The 22,012-nt window shown below is 39.8% G+C and overlaps 2 protein-coding genes across 5 annotated transcripts in view; one reads left to right on the forward strand and one right to left on the reverse strand.

Annotated features, from left to right (window-relative positions):
• sgtb (small glutamine-rich tetratricopeptide repeat (TPR)-containing, beta) overlaps positions 1 to 4,730 on the reverse strand; it is a 17,315-nt gene extending 12,585 nt beyond the window's left edge. For 2 of the 3 annotated variants that reach the window (XR_004931549.1, XM_036140454.1), the window contains exon 1: positions 4,496 to 4,730. Coding sequence is in view for 1 of the 3 variants with exons in the window: in XM_036140454.1 (XP_035996347.1) it covers positions 4,496 to 4,709 (214 nt within the window). In the remaining 2 variants the exon portion in view is untranslated. The remainder of the gene's footprint in view (positions 1 to 4,495) is intronic. The other variant, XM_012865518.3, reaches the window with a different exon arrangement.
• Positions 4,581 to 21,814, forward strand: nln (neurolysin (metallopeptidase M3 family)). Of its 2 annotated transcripts, none has more exons than XM_036140453.1 (13): positions 4,581 to 4,668; positions 8,301 to 8,551; positions 12,567 to 12,715; positions 12,925 to 13,029; positions 14,436 to 14,538; positions 14,617 to 14,777; positions 15,008 to 15,143; positions 17,923 to 18,289; positions 18,425 to 18,626; positions 18,733 to 18,919; positions 19,025 to 19,153; positions 20,420 to 20,556; positions 20,643 to 20,914. In XM_036140453.1, the coding sequence occupies exons 2-13, from the start codon at positions 8,323 to 8,325 to the stop codon at positions 20,793 to 20,795; spliced, it is 2,058 nt and encodes a 685-aa protein (XP_035996346.1). In that variant the 5' UTR covers positions 4,581 to 4,668; positions 8,301 to 8,322; the 3' UTR covers positions 20,796 to 20,914. The 2 variants fall into 2 exon arrangements, with proteins under 2 accessions (XP_035996346.1, XP_035996345.1); XM_036140452.1 differs by lacking the exon at positions 4,581 to 4,668 and adding an exon at positions 4,721 to 4,761 and having other exon boundaries at positions 20,643 to 21,814.
• The last annotated feature ends 198 nt before the right edge of the window (positions 21,815 to 22,012 follow it).

The raw sequence follows: 22,012 nt of genomic DNA on the forward strand, positions 1-22,012 counted from the left end.
CTTCATAACTATTACAAGCTTTCGCCCAAGTTACGCCGGGCCTTCAGAAATCGCATGTGCGTAAACCATGACTCTACGCTCCCAGAGAAGGACACCGTTTGACAAAATGGAACAATTTATGAGCAAAAGAAAACCTAAACGTTCATCCGCCAAACTTTTCAGATCCACACTGGAGTAGTTAAAAGTGATGTTGACTTGTTTAAGTCTTAATGAATTAATATACTAGTGGGATTGCTTGTGGTTCTTAAGTATTAATATTTAAATTTTGAGAATAAATATCTATTTAAGTGGGGAATCTAGACTCCCTGAGAAAGAGAATTCACCCTTCAGACATAAAGCCAGAAGAAATAATGAATTATGATTTATGATACCAACATTTTATTTATTATTTTCACTACATATTGATGCTATGCAATGTCTGCATGCTTTCCTGAAATATAGTCCACTATTCAATTTGCTACAATAGTGACAATATTAGATACCTTTTGGATATCCAACATTAAACCTTTCACAACCACAGTGGGATTGCCGATATCTAAAATCTATTTGTCTTCCTTGTAAAAAATATGTTTCAGATGATCAATGCATATTCTGGAAAGGGGAACTTGTACCTGCGGATGTCATGGGGTGAAGGTGTGACACACATGAAGGGGAAACTCAGATATGTTAATCGATGACACGGCAAATGGCTCCCTGAAATGTTTGTGTGCACCATGGAGAATTGAATTATGGGTTGCTGTCCTTTGGAGTCTGTCAGTTAAATCACAAAATGGCTTTCCATATTCGTAGGAGATGAGGTCCACTCCAAGGAAAATGCCATTGATAAATCTTAGAAAAGATAGCTTTGTTTCAAATATAAACAAAGTATTAATGTAATTAAAAAGTAAAATGTAAAAATCTGTTAATAAAAAGGACACTTGTCGAAGTCTGAATGGTTGGATAGTCGTCGGGGTTTTCACCTCAAATGAGCTTCCCAAACTTGTGTCTCAATGTTTTTGCCGACACTAATTTTGGACAGAACCCAGTGCTGGTGTCTATCTCCAGCTATCAGTAGGCGAGAGGCGGGGTACACACTGGACAGGTCGCCAGTCCATCACAGGGAAATTTTGGACAGAATAGATGGGCTAAATAAAATGCTGTCTAGATTTCGCATGATTTCTCGTTTGTATTTCTGGGCTAAATAGGGGCCGTAACGGGCCAGCCTGGAACCGCCGTAATAAATATGTTCATGGACGTGTGCCCCGATGTTAAACTTCATTTGGAGCTGTATAACTTCCTGTACTATAGACCATGTAAACCAGTTAATATGCACAAATAACCAGCACAATTAGGACACAGTAGACATAGAAGTCTAATGCAACCAGGTTGCCGGTTCAGATCTCTGAGTGGAATTCCTATTTTTACATTAAGCTTGCACAGACTTTCTTCAAGTATTTTCTTTTCCCCTCGTATTCCTAAAACCTTCATGTTAACGCCTGAAGCTAAGCTGCCCTTAATTGTGAGCGTGTGCATGGGTTGTTTGTGTCTCTAAGTGCACAGGTTCTAAGGTGCTGACGGCTGGGATAGGCTGCAGAGGTATGTTTTTTTTTGCATTTCATATGTATGTTAAATGTCCCGTTTTGTAATCTGTTTCTTGTGAGAGCTCTTTTTCACAATTTGGGAAATTACAACCACAAACCTAAGTCTAATCTGTTGAGAATTAAAGGTTATAAAGCACCATTGCTTTTTTCATCTTATTTTTACAGATAAATGTCAGAAAAGTGTGGCGCTCATTTGTCTCCCTGCTCAATACTTTTTCAAACTGTCTTTTGCTGAAGGCTGCGAGTCTTATGGGAGTCTTCTTTGCCAATATTGCACATAGAGACTGAAATTGTTGCCCATTCTTCTTTGCAACGTAGCTCAAAAACTCATTCAGATGGGAGTGGGAGTGAACAGCATTGTTCACGTCTAGTCTGCAGATTCTAAATTGGATTTAGGTCTAGACTTTAATTTTAACAATAACTATTTCACATGTCATTATACAACGTGAATAAGCTTTTATCTAAACAATCCAATTTTTGCTCAGGCTGTATGTTTAGGTTTGTTGTTACAGTCTCTTTAATGCAGCCTTTAACAGGTTTTCTCCCTGGACTATCCAGCTTCATTGTCCCTAATAAAGAAAGCCATCGTGTTTCTTCCACTTGAGCTGCAGGTCTCTGCAGCTCCTCCAGCGTGCTTCGCGCAATAATGCTAATTTCTACTGAGACTAAATTGCACACAGATGAAATCTGTTTAGTAATTTCTTTACTTGTTACTGCAGTATGCTGTTTTTTGGGTCTTTTTGAATAAAAAGAGGAGAATGCAAATGCAAATCACATTTTCTGATTTCTCTTAGTGAAAAAAAATGCATGATCTTTTACATAAAATCCCAATAAAATACATAGATATTTGTGGCTGTAATGTGAACAAATATAAACACGTAAAATGAGCATGCATCGTTTTAAAAAGGCACCAGATATGACGTATCTTACTCTGTAAATAAATATCTGGTGTTGTGTCTTATTTCAATAAAATGTGATAGCTTTCTTGTTTTCTCGGGAATGCATAAAGAAATGAGGGGTGAATGGAAGTCTGCTAAAATGTACTGTAAATTGTTATTAGTGAGTATTTGATTTTAGCATTCTCTGGAGGAAAATTTGTTTTTAAAGGTTCCCATATAGATCTAAAAACATTGAACACTACAAAAAAGTTACATATTTTTTGTCACTCATTTCAGAACGTGAAACTCATTTATTATATAGATTCATTATAGATAGTGAAATATTTTCTTGTCATTTTGAGAAAAATGGCTTACTGATAATGAAAACCCATAATTTCAGCGTCTCAGAAAAATGGAAAATTACATAAGATCCAAAATGTTATTTTAAATGGAAACGCCAGATTTCTGAAAGGTATGCTCATTTCTATGTATGGCTGGGCAATGAAACAATAACTATATATATTGGGATAGACACCTGATCAATAGCAATAGAAAATACAACACATAAGACGAACTATAATTTCCCTGAACAAAGATGCAGTATGGCACAGCATTCTGGGGAATGTAGGCAGAGGAAAGGATTTAGCCTCTCACAACCAAGCTAAGTAAGGTTGGTAGTAGGACTGAGCTGCAAACAGGCTTGTTTGGGCTGAGCTCTTTTTAAAGGATAAAGGTTATGTCTAAATAGGGTTGCGTTACAATCTAAATTTAACCCCTTTCTCCTTGATCTTTGTTTCAAATAAATAAATTAAATTAAGTAATGAATAATTATCGATATCAACTGATGTGAACGGCTTATATTGTGATAAATGTTTCAGCCATATCGCCCAACCCTATTTCTATGCACTCAGTACTTGGTTGGGGCTCCTTTTGTATTAATTACTACTGCATCAATGCAGCTTGGCAAATGCTTTTAAATTGCTGTTATATATAATATTCTAACTTAGTAAAACAATGCATTTTGGCTTTTATGTTTTTATTATCTGTGTCATAAAAATGACAAGAAATGACAAGAAAAACAGGCTCTGAACATAATGAATCTCTATAACATGTGATTTTCACTTTCTGAAGTGACAAACTTTTTCCCATTATTAAAATTTAGTGGAGATTTACCTCTATGTGACCAGAAAAAAAAAACACAGAAACCCTTCAGAATGTTGTGTCCCCATACTATTTTACAACCTGTGATGACAGCACACCTGAAAAGCCAAGAAGCTTCACACAAAAGTAGCAACGCGATCCTGTCAGTGGGCTGACTCCTTTACTGGCTCATCCAACCACGTCGTTGTGTTTTATGCTCACAATCAATTATAACAAAGATGCTGGTGTCGCACGCATTCCTTGTTTCCAAGACAACTCATTGCATAAGTCATCCTCCTGGTCGCATTAATTGGCTGCAGATGGAAAGTGCTTCCTCCCCACGTCTGACCAGATCATGGGTGCAGCGGGGGCCATAAACAGAGGCAGAATTTGGCTTAAAGAGTGCTGAAAGTGAGTCGCAGACACAAACACTGCCTCACATCCCCGTCACGTGCCGATGCCACGCGCTGTTCTGTTCATTCTGGTCTGGCTGGCACAGCCTCTCCTCCCTCGCCGTGTGTGTGTTGACACACGTAGGCTCCATGCAGTGATGCAGGAGCTGTGATGTAAGACCGTTATGAAGGGAGCAGAGTTTTTTTTCTTTCTTCCATTCATCAGGCACACTTGATTCCGTTTAAAAAAACACACACACATTTAACCGCTGAGACATACTTCATGACGTGCATGCGGGCGTTGGCTGCTTTAAAAAGCCTAATCTGAAAACAATGCTCTGCAGCCTGGATGCTGCAGGCTGAAACGAACACGTAAAGAGACGTAGGGGAGAAAAACAGCTCGAACTGAGGAAACGTCCCGGTCAAACAACAGCAACTGACCCGTTTGTTCATCATAACACTACGTTAAAGGGTAAGGAACGGTGTCCCCCTCCCGCCCACCTACCTGAGCTCCTCAGCTTGTCTGCTGTCACCGCGTCATGAGGACAGAGCGAGCGTCTCCTCCCCGGCGCATGCGCCGTGGCTGCGGAAATGAGCCGTTCCTTCTTCCATCCACGCGCAGGCGAAGAGAGGAGCGCGAGGAGCGCAGCTGCTGCTGGGATTGTAGTAGGAGAGACAGTAAGGCTGGAAGAGGCTGCTTGCTCTGCTGCTGAGCGCATGAGAATCCGGCATGTGTGCGTTAAGAGTTGTCGTGTGCAGAACGCTTTGCAGGTATGCTGAAAATCTGCTAAACCTGGTTGTTCAGCAACATATTTGTGTGTCTGCGGCGCATCACAGGTTTGCTGCTTCATGAGATCACATGTGTCCGGTAAAAAGGAAAAAAAGTGAGAAAAAGTTGCTGAGTTTTTGGGTGGTGGTCTTTCAGCTATTGTTTGAAAAAAAAAAAAAACGACCTGTCAGGTTTTTCCACCCTGCTAATAACTTGAGGGTGGAGGGATTCCGCTGCTGTGCCATGAAACTTTACACTGACAGCTGGACATGGGGAAGGTTTCTAACTAGCATGAAGAGAATGCAGAGCAGTCTGGCAGTGGGATCATTAGGGGGTCAGGCGGGAAATGCTTCAGTGACACCTCATGGTCCATGTCATAAACGGGTGATCTTCCTCTACATTTATGTGGCTATTAAATTGCAGGGAAACTTTCCTCAAATAACAGGCATGGGAAAAATATTAAAAACAAAAAATTCACTTCCCATTGAAGTTTTTCAGGTTCTGTCACATTTCAACATCAAGCTTCTTTTTGGTTTTTCTGGAATTTATCTACCAGGATTTATTTTGGTGTATATATATATATATATATATATATATATCTCGATAGACTAGGAAAAAAAGTGTCAATAAAAAGTTCATTTTGCATTCTAGTCTGCCTATCTTGTAGGCTTACATCCTCCCAACCAATCACAAACGCAGATCCAGGAATCCCCCGCCCTTTCAAAGATTTCAGGGATCACGTGCTCTGTTTTTTCTTTTTTTTTTAAACTTGCAGATTTGGTTAAAAAATTGATTGAATAAAAGATTGAGTTTGAATTCAGTGTTTGTGTGCTCTGTATGTAAACAGGTCATTAAGCAATAAAATGCCCAGGGCTGCACTTAAAATATGTTTAGACTTTTTTGATAATTATCCATATCCATCAATATTTTTTTTTATTTTATCGATATGCTTTTTTTCCTATATTGTCCTTCCCGCAGCATGGCACTACCACCACCGTGTTTCATATTAGGGCTGATGCATTTAGGATGACGCAGTGATACTTTTCTGGCAAACCGGCCAAAAAGTTCAATTCTGGTGTCCTCTTACAAGAGCAGCTTGTTCCACGTTTTATTAAACTTTAAAGGAGACTTTCTTTCTGCCACATTTCCATAACGACTACATATGTAGCTTCCATGACTAATAAGTGTCCCTCCCTTTAACATGGCTATTGCTCTGCGAAAACAATTCCATTACCTGAGCTGTGAATCTCTGCAGCTCCTCCAGAGTTAACATAAGCCTAGATGAACATCCATGTTTTTCTATAAGTTAGCAGTTGAGCCATATTTTTCCATTTATGGATAGTGGAATGAACTTTGCTGTGTGAGATGCTGAAAAGCTTGAGATGTTTTACTAACTAACCCTGTTTTAAACTTTCCCCAAGCCTTTTCTCCCTGACCTGTCGGTTGTGTTCCCTGGGCTTCATGATGTTGGTTCTTCATATGTAAATTTATGTAGACATTTAAGAAAATAATAACGTGAACAAAATCAAATCTATGAAAATAATCTCAGAACCTTTCTGAACATTTTTTTTACTGGGTAAAAAAAATATTAACTAGTTAAATATTTGATTAAGGCTTTGATTTTTTTTTTTGGGTGAATACGTTCTTTTACATGGTGGCCAAGCTTAGTTTTGTAGCTGCAGGACCTTGGCAGCCAGTCTTGTCACGACTCATTGAATGACTCGAGGACCTCCATTCATAAAACTCATTGAGGCAAATTGATCTGACTCAAGGTTTCGTTACATTGTTTCTGTTTTTTTCCCCTTAACTGCTTTCTGCAGCACCAGCAGCTTTCTGCAGCTCATAATCTTTAACAATACAGAAACCAATGTCTTCCACTTACTTCTGCTAAAGAGGGTTGGACGTATTAGTTCATGTGGCAGACTTAGTCCACATTCTGCATCAGCTTACTTAGTTTTTGGCTAATTTAAAATTAGTGAAATAAATTGTGAGGGGATAAAATGCTGTGTTGCTGTTCATCTGGCTTACCTTTTAAAATGACTTCACAGTGACAGATCCAGCCATAACTTCACGTTAACTGCAGAGTACAGTGCGTAGTCTGCAGAGCCACTGGATCCTCCAAAAATGTGGGTCAAGCATTCAGGCTTCTAGCTTGTTCCCAGTATAACTTTCCAACTTGTCAGGAATATGGTGAATAATCACCTGGGAGACCATATCATGTTCTTTCCACTTCTGTGTCAATCACCCCACTTTATTTTTGCACCGCCAGACGTTCAGGACACATTGATCTTCAGCTTTAGGTGTTTAATGCCTGCAACCTTCTGTTACATCCCTGTGTTTCTAAGTGCCTGATTTTGGCTAGGCTCATCACATTAGCACATGATTGGAGTTCTTCACTCTGTAAAGTGCATTTTGGTCATTTCCCTTTATTAGCTGGCAGGCTCCATCTCTGTGTTTTTGCAGACCTGTCTGGTGCAAGAATCAAACCTTAACCTAAAATTTTGTTTTTTTGCTATATGAAAAAAAATTTTTTATTGTAATCCTTTATTTATACAGTACATTTAAAGGGGGTTGTGATACTAAAATAACAATAGTAAAGCTAACATAAAAAACAATAATAATTCAATCCCCAACTAAGTATTTCTGAAGATCAATACCATACAACACCAGCAAATGTTTCACTTAAAATCAAGTACAAGTGCCTCCAAACAAATTATTTGATTATTTAAGCTCCAATTATTTTATTCAAATGTTGAACTCCCCAAGTGTGACGAGATTGGAGAACTTCAGATCCTGCCGAAGCATGTTCCAGGTGGAAGGGCCGGAAAAGGAGAATGCTTTTTTTGCCGAGATCAGGATGCACTGATGGAACACTAAATGTAATAAAATTCTGAGAACGAAGGTTGTGGTGAAACTTTTTATGTAATATGTAGCATGACAAGTATGATGGAACAAGAACGAGAATGGATTTGTTAATGAATGTGTCCCAGTGTAAGAGTCTGCTAGTGTGTAGAGAGGGCCATTTAACAAAGGAGTATAAGGTGCTATGGTGAGTGAGAGGCTTTGCTATCTGTAATAAATCTGAGCGCTCCATGATCGACAGCGTCCAACAGACGTAAAGGGCTGGCTGACACCTCCATATACACTATATATCTCCATAGTCTAAACTACTCTTAGAGGTGGCAGACAATGGTTCCCCTGGTGTCTGCCTCGGTGCTCTGGGGGGGCAGGTTTTCACTGTATTTATGTGTTAAAATGGACCAGTCAATGTCCAGACCAAAATATGAGAATCTTTTGTAAGATTATAAGATTAAAAAAAATTCCTGTTCACATAAAATTATGAAAAAAATTTAAACTGCACCTTCTTCACGTCAAATCCCAACAAAATACACATGAAGGCAGCACTTGTAAGAGGAAAACTTGTGAAAAAGTTCAAGGGGTATCAGTACTTTAGCTATGCACAATTTTTTTTCTTTTAACAGGATTGACAAAACTTCTACCACATAGAAATTCAAATAGACTGTTCGCTGTTTTGTTCCAGCTTCTCTAAACATCGGCTAAGAATGAAGATCCCACAGGGGTCGGGGACGTCGACCAGAGATTGCTCTCAGGCTGGAAATAGCAGGAACCCGCTGAGATGGGACCTTTCCCCAGAAGAGATCCAGACCATGACAGACAGCTTGATAGCCAAAGTAAAGAAGGTCTACGATGATGTTGGATCTCTGCAGATAGAAAGCGTCTCTGCTGAAAACACACTGGACGCCCTGGCTAATGCTAAACTGGATTACGCATGTGAGTGTGGAGCAGGATTAAGGTGTATCGCTTTTCGCCAGAAATACTTTTTAAAGAACCATTTTTGTATTTATCCTGCCAATAGATTCTCTGTACTCAGTGGCAGTCCACAGTAAAAGAAGCTTTATGTCGCTGTGACTACAGTTATGTCAAAAAGTAAGATCAACTTTTGCTATTTCCATTTGATTTAAGAGTCAAAGGAACAGTCGTGTGCTGCTTAGTCCACATTGTTCATTTTAAAGCAGGTCTAAGCACCTCTGTAAAGTTTCTGATTTTGAGCATGTTGGAATATTTTAATGAAATGCCAAGAAGCAAAGGCATCAGCAACAATCTTGAAGATGCAGCTGATAGTGCCTATAATCTGGGAAAGTTACAAGACCAGTCCCCAGTAATTTGAGGCCCTCCTTCCACACTGACTGAAAGTGACAAACATTTAGGACAATTGTTAGTCTCCATCTTAACAAATTTACACCAAGGCAAACTTTGCAGTATTTAGAGAACCAGAGGTCATAAGTTCTCTTTCTCAGATTCTAAGAGTCCAGTTAGCATGTTAAAGTTTAAAGGTAATCACCGTATGATTGGAAAAAAGACTTGTTTGGAAGGGTTGCCAGAAGAAACCTTCTTTTCACTAAAAAGAATATGGAAGCCTGACATAGGTTTGAAATGAATCACAAGCCTTCCTGAACAACTTTCTTTGGGCAGACAAGACCAATATACAAATGAAATGAAAAAAAAAAAAAAAAAAAAAAAAAAAAAAAAAAAAAAAAAAAAAAGCCTATCAGCAAAAAATACCTCAAACCAACTGTATGAATTGGTGCTGGAGGAGTGATGATTCGTGCTTGGCGTATTTATTTTTTTATTTCGTTTTTTTGCTGTTACTGAACCTGGATAACTTTGGTTGATCAGAAGGACCATAAACTCTTCTGTCTATTGTCAGTAGGAAATTATATATATAGAGGCAACAGAAATAACATGTGGGGTTCCTCAAGGGTCCATCCTGGGTCCCCTCCTATTCAATATCTACATGCTCCCTGTAGCTCAGACCATAAAAAAAAAAACAACATAAGGTACCATAACTATGCAGACGATCCACAGCTCTACATCATTGAGACCAAGAAAGTAGAGCACATCACCCCATTTCCAAAGTCCTTACACTGGCTCCTTGTATCTCAGAGAACAGACTTTAAAATGCTTCTGTTAGTGTATAAATCCCTAAATGGCCGAGCACCTAAATACATCACAGACTTTTGAGTCAGTGTATCAACCCTCCAGACCATCAGCCAAAAAGGGCCAAACTTCCCAGCCATACGTTTCCTATCTGTCTCCTATATGAGGACGCACTGTCGGTGGAGGAAGAGTATAAACAAGCAAAGACGACTGTAGATCATTCTATTTGTCATTTTCTGTTAAAATGGAGGACCATTTATACTCTTTGCCCAGCAAGAGGGAAGAGAAAGTAACCAAGAAAGGAAAAAGAAGTAATAACCGGGATAAAACAAGAGTCTACATTTACTATTATTACCAGGTGGAGATAATTCATGAGGGAACGGGGATTTAAAACGGATGCAGAGGTTGTAGGCTTTCTGCTGGACAGGGAAGTTAATTCAACTTAAATGTGAAGTTTGCTTTTTGCCGTTATGTTAGAAACACTCTCCCTCCCAGGGAGCGTGTACGCGGAGGAGTGGAGGGATATCGCCCTGTTGACTTACTGCAGAGCAGCAGCAAGACCGGGTCGCTTTACTTGTGTTTATAATCGCATTTTTAGAGCCACAATAAGCGACTGCACATTCATAAATGAGCCTTAAAAACCTTGACTCACTGAATTTACATGCCACTTTGGAAAAAAAAAAACCTGAGAAGACAGAGCAGAGACACAATAATCACAGAAGCACGCATTGATCCAGGAATCTGCTCTACATTATATGGTAATAGCGGTTGATCTGTCTTCCCTGGATGATGTCACAGCTAATAGAACGACAGACCAGGTGTACCTACTATGAAGGAAAAATGACAAAGAACCAAATGTAAAAAAAAATTAAATAACAACAAGCAATGCAAATCGGAGAACAGTAGGAGAACTCTGCAGAGTGAGAGAAATAGGCCCTGATGTCCTACAGTAGCCTAAGCCTATAGCAGCATAACTATAGAGGTAGTTCAGGGTAACATGAGCCACTCTAACTATAAGCTTTGTCAAAAAGGAAAGTTTTAAGATTAGTCTTAAAAGTAGACAGGGTGTCTGCCTCACGGACCAAAACTGGGAGTTGGTTCCACAGGAGACGAGCCTGATAGCTAAAGGATCTGGCTCCCATTCTACTTTTAGAGACTCTAGGAACCACCAGCAGACCTGCAGTCTGAGAGCGAAGTGCTCTGATAGGAACATATGGGGTAATCAGATCTCTGATATATGATGGAGCTTGATTATTAAGGGCTTTATACATTAGAAGAAGAATTTTAAATTCTATTCTTGATTTAACAGGAAGCCAAGGAAGGGAAGCTAAAATTGGAGAAATATGATCCCTCTTGTTGATTTTGATCAGAACTCTTGCTGCAGCATTTTGGATCAGCTGTAGACTTTGAACTGCATTTTGTGGACTTCCTGATAGTAAAGAATTACAATAGTCCAGCCTTGAAGTAACAAATGCATGGACTAGTTTTTCAGCATCACTCCCGGACAGAATATTTCTAATTTTGGCAATATTCCTGAGGTGAAAAAAGGAAACTCTGGAAATCTGTTTCATATGGGATTTAAATTACATGTCTTGGTCAAAAATAACACCAAGATTTTTTTACTTTATTACTAGAGGCCAAGTTAATGGCATCCAGATTAAGTGATTGATTAAGAAGTTTATTTTTTGAGGACTCTGGTCCAAAGATTACAATTTCTGTCTTGTCAGAATTTAAATGCAGTAAATTTAAAGTTATCCAGCTTTTGCAGTGGAAGTAATTGATTGGATTCATCAGGATTTATGGATAAATATAGCTGAGTTTCATCAGCACAACAGTGAAAATTAATCCAATGCTGTCTGATAATTTTGCCAATCGGAAGCATAAATATAGTAAAGAGAATTGGTCCAAGGACTGAACCCTGTGGTACTTCACAAGTGACCCTAGTGTTTGAAGAAGATTTATTATTAACATGAACAAACTGGAATCTGTCCGATAGATACGATTTAAACCAGCCTAATGCTTTCCCCTTAATCCCTATAGTATGCTCAAGTCTTTGTAGGAGAATATTGTGATCAACTGTATCAAATGCAGCACTGAGATCTAACAGGACAAGTATAGACACAAGTCCATTATCTGGGGCCATGAGAATATCATTGGTGACCTTGACCAGAGCTGTTTCAGTGCTATGATTAGCTCTGAAGCCTGACTGAAACTCTTTAAATAGGTCATTGCTTTGTAAATGTTCACAGAGTTGATTAGCAACTACTTTCTCAAGAATTTTAGAAAAGAAAAGAAGATTAGATATAGGTCTGTAATTTACTAAATCATCTTGATCAAGAGACGTTTTTTTAAGTCAAGGTTTAATAACAGCTACTTCAAAAGCCAGTGGTACATATCCATTTACCAAGGATAGATTAATCATGTCTAAAATAGGGCCACTGATCAAAGGGAATACCTCCTTAAACAACTTGGTTGGGATTGGGTCTAACATACAGGTAGAAAGTTTAGATGAAGCTAAAATTTTAAATAGCTCAGAAAGCTCTACTGCTTCTAAACAGTTCAAACACTGCGCAGGTTCTAAAGATTCCTCCAACGCTGCCTCACCTACTGAGGACGAGAAAATAATTTTTGGGAGGATGCCACTTATTTTATTTTTAATGGGATCAATTTTATTTATGAAGAATCACATAAAGTCATTACTGTTAAGAGCTAAGGGAATGGACGGATCAATGGAGCTATGACTCTGAGTAAGTTTGCTAACTGTTTCTTTGGATTTGTTTAAAAAGGTTGTGTTTGCAAACGCTTGTAGTTCTCAGTGGTTACTTTTACGTTTGGTCCTCTCCCCTAGCGTCGCGCCATGTTCTTGACTTCCCTCAGTACGTTTGTCCCAACAAGGAGGTTCGATCGGCGAGCACAGAGGCAGACAAGAAGCTGTCCGAGTTTGACGTGGAGATCAGCATGAGGGAGGACGTGTTCAAGCGTATATTAGCCTTGCAGGTACGCTTCATGCCAGCCTTTCACCTGAAAAGACGACAAACATCTGATGGATCAACATACAGAAAACTGCTCCCCTTATTTTAGATCTGATTAAAGCTCAGGTGGGAAAGAATTGCTCCGTTTAAGCTGTGATGCCTAGTACTACTGAGCTCCTTTAAAAAGGCCTCAGATCCACTGGTATAATGTATATGTGATGTATGTTTTGGCAGAAAAAGTTTCAAGCCAATCCTTCATCTGAAGAAAAGAGATTCTTAGACAGACTGGTTACATTGGGCCAGAGGAAAGGATTGCACCTGTCTAAAGAGATACAGCAGGTAAATTCTTCTTTTTTTTAAACCACAAACATGAATGATGAACATTTATTCTTAACAAAAGATAAACATTTATATTATTCTCTGTTAATGACTGTTTTTCTAAAATAAATAAATAAACCTCTAAAGCTATGGTTTGGACGCTTTCCATTATGATTACAAACTGGCTCTGAGGCAACCAGACTTTCTCCCAGTTCTTTCTAAAAACTTTTTGACACCTATCCAGGAGTCATTGTCAGTTCTGGCGACCCGCAACTGAGCAACCTGCAGTTGGAGTGCTGCTGTTTTTAAGGACATGGAGGCCCATCCTCCAAGGCGCATCCCAACTCTAATGACCCACCCGTCACTATCCTGGGTCATTAGAGGCCATTGCTTTGTGTGAGTGGAGTACCTGATCAGCTGAATCCTGATCAGACTACTCATGTAATCACTTTGGAATATGTTGGAGGACCAAACTGTAAACACTGGGTAGCTGGAAGCTCACCTTCCCCTCTGTTTAGTGTTGGCTTTACTCTTTTGACCAGGATGTCTACTTTCACCCCTTGTTGTTTCACCGATCATGCCTTTGGTTAAGTTGGTGCCTTCTGAGAATAAAGAGAGTAGGACATGTGGTTTATGCAGAACTGTACTGTGTTTTATGGCCTCGGGGTGGAGACTGGCTCATCCAGGGTCTCATTCGTGCAAGAATGGCCAAACATCAGGTCTTAATACGCCTGACGGCAGGAAACAATCTATAACTACGGTGTGTATTCATAGTGTGCGTGGCCACGGCCACAGAATTTGCAACGTGACTGAAAGACTGAAGCTGAAATAGACACTTTGCTCCCATTTTACCAGCTTCTGTTGTGACAACATCCTGCAGCAGAACTGCTGAGACCACAGTGAAGTCATGCGCTTTCTCAGATGTGTACAGCAGAGCTCCTCCAGTTGATCCAAGGCAGACCAATCTCTGCTTAAATAAGCAGATGCAGTGCTCCACTGTGGTTTCTGTGGTCAGGTGAATGGGGGGAAAAGTTAGGACAATTCCATGTATATGAGCGTTTGGAATGATTTAAAAAATAATTATTATTATGAGACTCAAAATGACTGGCCAATCCTTTAAATGCAATGTTAAACTTTGGCATGTCTTCATAGTGACATTGAACATGAAATTGACTTAGCAGCCAGTCATCAGTCTGCAAAAAAAAAAAAAAAAAAAAATCATAACTGTATGGGAAATTCTTGCATTTGAGGTTTTATCATATTTTATTTAGTTGGTATGCATTATGTTATCTCCTATTTTATTTTACTATATAATAAGTGTTGTTTTTGTAGATACTGTATTTACTATATGTCTCCTTTGATTGTGCATCCAAAGTTGTAATTTCTGTCCTGATGTTCTTGCCGTGTCCTTATCCATGTATCCTAAGGAAGTAAAAACAACCTCCAAGCTCATCAGTGAGCTCTCTATAGACTTCAACAGGAATCTGACCGAGGACAACACATTCCTTGTTTTTTCTGAGCACGAGCTAGGTGAGCCCGCTTGCATGAGCCTCTGCCTGATGGAGAGATGCTGGAAACGTTGACTCTCATTTTGCCCATCTCGCAAAGGAGGACTCGCTGACAGCTATCTCAATGGCCTGGAGAGGACGGCAGAGGGGAAGTATAAAGTCACGCTGGAATATCCCCATTACCACCCTCTGATGAAGAGGTGCCACAATCCTGAGACCAGGAGGAAGATGGAAGCAGCTTTTCACAGCAGGTGCAAACAGGCGAGTCCTGCTTTTTATGGCCACGATGCTGCGACTACAACACCCAAGTCTCCACCTCTTATTATTTAGTAGTCTGCTTAAAAGGGGTCTTTTTAAAGTTGGGTTCTGTTAAGGGGTTGAGTAGTTAAAGAAGTTACCAGGAGCAGAAAACTGTCTTTTCTTCATTTTTATATAGATCAGTTGTTTCTGAAGGCGTGATTCGTGTTATTTTTATTTATTTTTCTCCCCAGGTGAACACAGAGATCCTTGAACAGCTAATCCAACTCAGAGCAAAGGTGGCAGACTTGCTTGGTTACAGCAGCCACGCAAACTATGTGCTGGAGATTAACATGGCTAAGCATGCAACCAATGTGTCTGACTTTATAGGTACGAGCCATCTGACACCTTCGACCTCACAACAAGCACACAGGCTGTAATTTATGTGGCATACAGGCTGCATAAAGGGTCCCGCATGTGTGTGACGTACAGCACTGAGGCAGTTTAATAGAAGTGCAGCACTGTCACACTGTCAAGAAAAAGAAATGTGTGTAAATACACTATTGTGCAAAGGTTTTAGGTTGGTATGAAAAAAATACTGTTAACTAAAAGTGCTTTCAGTAATGAAAGCATTTATTAGTTTATCAGTAAAGAAAATGCAGTAAATGAACAGCAGCGAGATCTAAATTAAATCTGCATTTGGTGTCACCACCCTCTGCCTGCAAGACGGCATCAAATCTTCTAGATACACTTGCACACAGTTTTTGAAGGAACCTGGCTGGATGGTTGTTCCAAACATGTTGCAGAACTTTCTGCTGCCATTTTTCTGCACACCAGTCCCTAGGTTTTCTTACATATACCAGTCACTTCTCCTTGTTTCCATGTCCGACGTATGGCTTTATGGCTTTAACTCTTGCTTAAAGACCACATCTGGCCAGACTTCTCTGGACAGTCCCTGGGTCCTGATGATTTATGCCGGTTGTGAGCTGACATCGCTGCCGGACGATCCCTGATTTCAAAGGGAAATAAGACTGATGCGTTCTTCACCTGCTGCCATAAGTTTACTTTGCCAGCCGCTGCGTCTACGATCGCCAACCTTGCCCGTTTCTTTGTGCTTCTTGCACAGCAAATCTTGAAACACTAGTCTGACTGTGACTGTCCCTCTCCCAAACAAACAAACATCACATGGCCAGCCCTCTCCCCCTGGCAAAACACATACACAAACGGCAACAAGATGGAAACAAACACTGGTATTTAAAGGTATAGTGGACACTTTTTTCTGCTTCGAGTTCTGTGGGGGATCATCTAATCTATTGGTTGTCCCACTTGTCAATCATTGTGACGTCCTCTTGCGTAAACACTTCTAGTGTTTATGTATCCAGTTAGCTTCAGTGTTAGCCGTTCATTGTAGCTCCGCTGCTCTCACCGTACACTTTGAACATGGCTGAGAGTCGCAAGAAGCAAACTGTCTTACAAGTTTATGGGAAGAAGAGGAAGGCCTCACTAGACAGAAATAAGACCAGAGTGGATTTGGGAGATTCTTACACCCCTCTTTGTCTGCCTCTACATGATCCCACTGAGGGGCAGAAGAGCAAGTAGGAAGGTCTTCCGCAGTTATTCAAAAGGTGACCTTTGGTGTTTCTTACCTATGTTTCCAGAAAAATCATCCACTGTATTTTTTATATTGGCTCAATTGGACTGCTACCAATATCTTAGAAATTGATTAACGTCGGCCGATACCGATGTTAATGCCGATATATCGTGCATCCCTAATTAGAAATATTATGTTCAGCATTGTGAATATTTTGCCTGACAAATGTTTTGTATGAGGATTTTTTAGTAATGAAGATGAGTTGACATGATCGGGTTCCTGTTTAAAATACAGCCTCGTTGCTGGCATAGGAGCCTCTGCAAATCACCTGAATTCAGTTCAATTAAATTTTATTTATATAGCGCCAATTCATGAAACATGTAATTTCAAGGCACTTTCAAAAGTCAAATTCAATCAGATTATACAGATTGGTCAAAACATGTCCTATATAAGGGAACCCAGTTTATTGCATCAAAGTCTTGACAAGCAGCATTCACTCCTCCTGAAGTAGTGTAGAGCTACAGGGAGAGTCGTCTGCATTGTCCATGGCTTTGCAGCAATCCCTCATACTGAGCTAGCACCTGCATGTGTATCAATAAGATTTGTCGGCCTAAATGAGTACAGTTGCTACACAGTCGACCTCTAGAGCTCCACCATCTGGGAAATGAAACTGCAAAATATTGTGTCTCCGGAGAGCAGGACTCCCTGACTGCACCAGTGGGGGGAAATTAGTTTCCACACCGCTATTATAGGTTGATCCAGTGAAATGAATACATGTACACTGTATTATTTTTATTTTAGCTTAGATCTTTGAAAAGATCTTGGAACTCAACTATATTTTTTTAGCTCAAAAGCATAATTCTGCTGATTTTATGTGTATTTCTAGGATGATTTGCTTACAGATGGATAAGTATCTAGCATTCATTAAAACCTCTGTGCCTCGTTGCATTTGATAGATAACTCGGTCTTGTAGATGTTTAATCACTTTACATACTTTTTTTCTTCATTTCTAAATTGCATAGTTTGCAACTGATTAGTGGATGTGATGAAAAAACATGTGTCCCCTGCTCGTTTCCTTTTTGCACAAAGTGACTCTGTAAACTCTAACAATTGCTCTCTGCATTTGTGGCGCCCCCTACAGTTGGAGGTGTTGTTTCTGCTCACTGAAAAGTTTCAAACATTTTGGTTTTAAAGGATCAGTGTCGTTTCTATTGAAATTATGAAGTCGAACTAATTGACATTTTCAAATGTCCCTAAGGGCTGTATCTGGGGTTTAACATAGTCAACCTTATTGAACTAGTACTACACTTAACTAGTTTTGAGTTCGTTTCACACAACTGTATTAGTTTGGTGATGATGGAAGTGGGGACTGCTTTAAATTATGTCTCTACTTTAATGTTTTTACTTCATATGGTTTTTGCAGCATACAAAAAAAATAGTTGGGTAGTGAAAAAGGAGCAAAAAGAAAGCTATATAAGGAGGATGTAAGGTTGGCTGTTTGAAGTGCTGAGTATTTATTTATCCTGCACACATAGATGTAGGTCGGCCAAACCGTGTCCCTTCTCTAATCTTTTGCAGACACTTTCTATGAGAGACTAAAGCCCATTGGAATCAAGGAAAGGAAGTACATCCTTGCACTGAAGAAGAGGGAGTGCTTGATGAAGGGCTACCAGTTCGACGGGCAGATCAACGCCTGGGACTTGCCCTACTACATGAACCAGGTGGAGCAGTGCAAGTTTGCTGTAAACAAGGACAAGCTCATTGAGTATTTCCCCCTGGAGGCGGTGACAGAAGGGCTGTTGGGGATCTATCAGCAGCTGCTGGGCCTCGCCTTCGAACTGGTAGAGTGCGCTCATGTTTGGCATGAAGATGTCAAGCTTTACTCAGCCCGCGACACTGAGACGGGGGAGGAGATTGGACAGTTCTACCTGGACTTGCATCCCAGGTAAAGGTGACGTCAACATTTAACCTCTAAAACTGCTAAATTGCTCTTATATGCTTGAATTCTGATATACCAAACTGTAGCTTTATGAGCTTTTGTTTCTAGTTGTTGAATGTGGTGGTGTTGTGTTTTTTTCAGGGAAGGGAAATATGGCCACGCTGCTTGCTTCGGGCTCCTTCCAGGCTGCAGGGGACCTGATGGAAAACGCAGGCTTCCAGTGGCTGCTATGGTAGCTAACTTTACAAAGCCCCTAAAAGGCTGGCCCTCCCTCCTCCAACACCATGAAGTGGAGACGTATTTTCATGAATTTGGTCATGTGATGCATGAGCTATGCTCTAAGGTGCAAATTTCATGGCCCTCCTGCATGCTGTGTATTGTTTTATATAGTTTATTTTATTTTATTCTGGTTATAGAGGAGGAACTTATCTTGTGTTTGTTTGGCTCAGACCACTTTTTCAGAGTTTAGTGGTACTCTGGTGGAAACAGACTTTGTGGAAGTGCCGTCACAGATGCTGGAGAACTGGGTTTGGGAGAAGGAGCCTCTAAGGAGGATGTCTGGCCACTACAAGGATGGGTCGCCAGTTCCGGATGACTTGCTGGACAAACTGATTGCGTCCAGAGTAGCAAACACAGGTCAGACCCCCCCCCCCCCCCCCCAAAGTCTCTGAGACCTAAAACTCTCTGTGAAAAGTACGCAGAAGCTCAGAGTCTGTGTCCATGTGCTATGGTTATCTTTAGGTCTGATGAACCTGCGGCAGGTTGTCCTCAGTAAAGTGGACCAGTCCCTTCACTCCTGTCCACGTGCAGATACAGCTGAGGTGTTTGCACAGCACTGCCGGGACATCCTCGGTGTTCCTGCTACACCTGGTCAGTAATATTATTGACACCGAGATTGTTAAAAAGAGCCCTAAGGAGGCTCTGACTGCTCTAAACTTAGTTTGAATATAGTACCCTCCCAAATATCACATCCAAGCAATCCTTACTGGTACTACGATGATGGTTACATTACCTCATCATTTAATTAAAAAAAATGTTTATGAAGAGAAGCTCTCGTATGGCGGGAGAACCAGCCTCACCATATGCCTCCAGTGCATGGGCCTATTTGTCATCTTTTGCAACATGTAAAATCTTCAATTCAATTTTATTTATATTGCGCCAATTCATGAAACATGTCATCTCAAGGCACTTTACAAAGTCAAGTTCAATCATATTATACAGATTGGGTCAGATTATACAGATTGGTCAAAAAAGTCCTATATAAGGGAACCAGTTGATTGCATCAAAGTCCCGACAAGCAGCATTCACTCCTGAAGAAGCGTAGAGCCACAGGGAGAGTCGTCTGCATTGTACATGGCTTTGCTGCAATCCCTCATACTGAGCAAGCATGAAGCGACAGTGGAAAAGAAAAACTCCCCATTAACGGGAAGGAAAAACCTCCGGCAGAACCAGGCTCAGTATGAACGATCATCTGCTTCGACCGACTGGAGGTTACAGAAGACAGAGCAGAGACACAACAAGAGAGACAAACAAGCACAGAAGCACACATTGATCCAGTAATCTGTTCTACATTAGATGGTAGTAGCGGGTGATCTGTCTTCTCTGGATGATGTCACAGTTAACAGAACGCCAGACCAGGTGTACCTACTATGAAGATAAAAGAGGGAGAACAGAAAGTTAAAGCAGAAATGACAACACGTAATGCATAATTGAAGAACAGTAGAACTCTATAGAGTGAGACAATTAGATCCTGATATCCTCCAGTAGCCTAAGCCTATAGCAGTAAAACTATAAAGGTAGCCCAGAGTAACATGAGCCACTCTAGTTATAAGTTTTGTCAAAAAGGAAAGTTTTAAGATTAATCTTAAAATCTTTTTACTTTTTTCTGTTTAGCTTCTCTGTCGACTTTTCAAATACAGAACCAGTGTATAAACATGAGCATTACAAATAAGTTTAAGTTCACATTGAGAGACAAAAAAAAAATAAGAGAGAACAAACCTAACCGTAACAAGCAAAAAATAATTAAAAATCAAACTTAAAGACAAATAATCAAGTGCACATTCTCAAGTTATTTTTATCACCATTTCTTTTTTGATTCTTATTATTTAAGGCATCAAATGCGTGTGGTTTCTGCAGGCACCAATATGACGGCCAGTTTCAGCCACTTGGCTGGAGGATACGATGGTCAGTACTACAGCTATCTGTGGAGTGAAGTCTACTCAATGGACATTTTCTTCAGCCGTTTTAAAACGGAAGGCATTATGAACCCAAAGGTTTGTTGCTTAGCTTGCTCCTTTCATATTTGACTTGAGCTTGATCTCGCATTGTGTAAGCTGTTCTTTTCTGCGTGTCTCGTCAGGTTGGGAAAGAGTACAGAAGGGTGATACTGGAAGCCGGAGGCTCCGTGGACGGCATGGACATGCTGAGGCGCTTCCTCGGACGGGAGCCCCTCCAGGATGCTTTCTTTGAGTGCAAAGGACTGACTGCAGCCCAGGAAACGAAAACATCATAGGTGGAAAAAACAACTGAAGTGTAAAATTGACATAAATACATTTACTAAACCTATTCAAGGTAAAAGCTTTTAAATAACTGCTTAATTTTACTTCAGAGTGAGGAGTGTGATTTTAAGAACGGTTGCAAATAAAAAAAACTGACCAAACTAGAGTTTATGAAGGAGCATCCTAGAGATTTAGTGTCTTTCAGAAGCAGCGGTGCTGATGTCAGGCTAAATGTTCCAGTAGAGCAATTGTTTAGCTACAATGTGCAGAAAAGAAGCGCACCTTCTTCATATACAAGTAAGGCTGCAAAAAAATGAGAATATCTTGAACAGGTTTAATGGTTTTGTGACTCATCTCAGAAATTGAACCTCATACGTATATAGATTCAATAAACATAGGAAATAGGTCAAGCCTTTATTTCTTGTCATTCTGATGGTTATGGTAGTAGAAAACCCAAATTTACCTGTCTCACAAAATTAGAATGTTACATAAAACCAACAAAAAAGGATATTTTAAACAGATATGTCAGAAAAGTGTTAATTTATATACACTCAATACTTGGTTGGGGCTTGTTTTGCATGAATTACTGCATCAATGTGGCGCGACATGTCAAAGGAGCCCCAAACTCAAGTGTTGAGCACATTTAAATGAACCTACATTTCAGAAGCCTTAAATCAGTTTAAAATATATTGTTTTATTGATTTTTTTTGCAATCTAATTTTGTAAATAGTGCATATTTTAGATTTGCATTATCTATAGGCCATAATGATCAAAATTAAAAGAAATAAATGCTTTAAATATTTCGCCAATAACAAATCAATATTTTTTCAATAGTTGTATTTTTCAAAATGGTTGTAAACATAAACTTTTTCATAATATTTAACTTTTTGGAGTTGTATTAGTCAGTGGAAGCTGTATGCCTTATGTTATTCACACCAATTGGGACGCACTGTTCCTATAAACCTGGTCAGCTATGAAATTAAATTTGAAGCATCTTCTGGATTACTGTGGAAGAATAAAACAGTACGGAAAACTGTCTGTATTTCCAGACTTTATTACACATCCCATCTCAACAGTTAACATTTATCCATTTATTTATTCCATATTTGTTCTTTTGAATGTCCATACATCCATTTTAATTAACTGTTTAATTGTTTATTTATCCACACATCCATCATCATAATCCATGACTCTGTTTTAATTAGTCATTTGTCCATCTCTCCTCCCATCC

This window comes from Fundulus heteroclitus, chromosome 8, assembly GCF_011125445.2.
Source record: "Fundulus heteroclitus isolate FHET01 chromosome 8, MU-UCD_Fhet_4.1, whole genome shotgun sequence".
In the NCBI taxonomy this organism is placed as follows: Eukaryota; Metazoa; Chordata; class Actinopteri; order Cyprinodontiformes; family Fundulidae; genus Fundulus; species Fundulus heteroclitus.

Bases quoted from the DNA above. Each gene is read 5' to 3' on its own strand.
- nln (XM_036140452.1), top strand. From the start codon at position 4,721: ATGTGTGCGTTAAGAGTTGTCGTGTGCAGAACGCTTTGCAG. The intron at 14,539-14,616 runs GTGAGCCCGCTT...CATCTCGCAAAG, and splicing joins TTTTTCTGAGCACGAGCTAG to GAGGACTCGCTGACAGCTAT. The intron at 18,290-18,424 runs GTAAAGGTGACG...TGTTTTTTTCAG, and splicing joins TACCTGGACTTGCATCCCAG to GGAAGGGAAATATGGCCACG.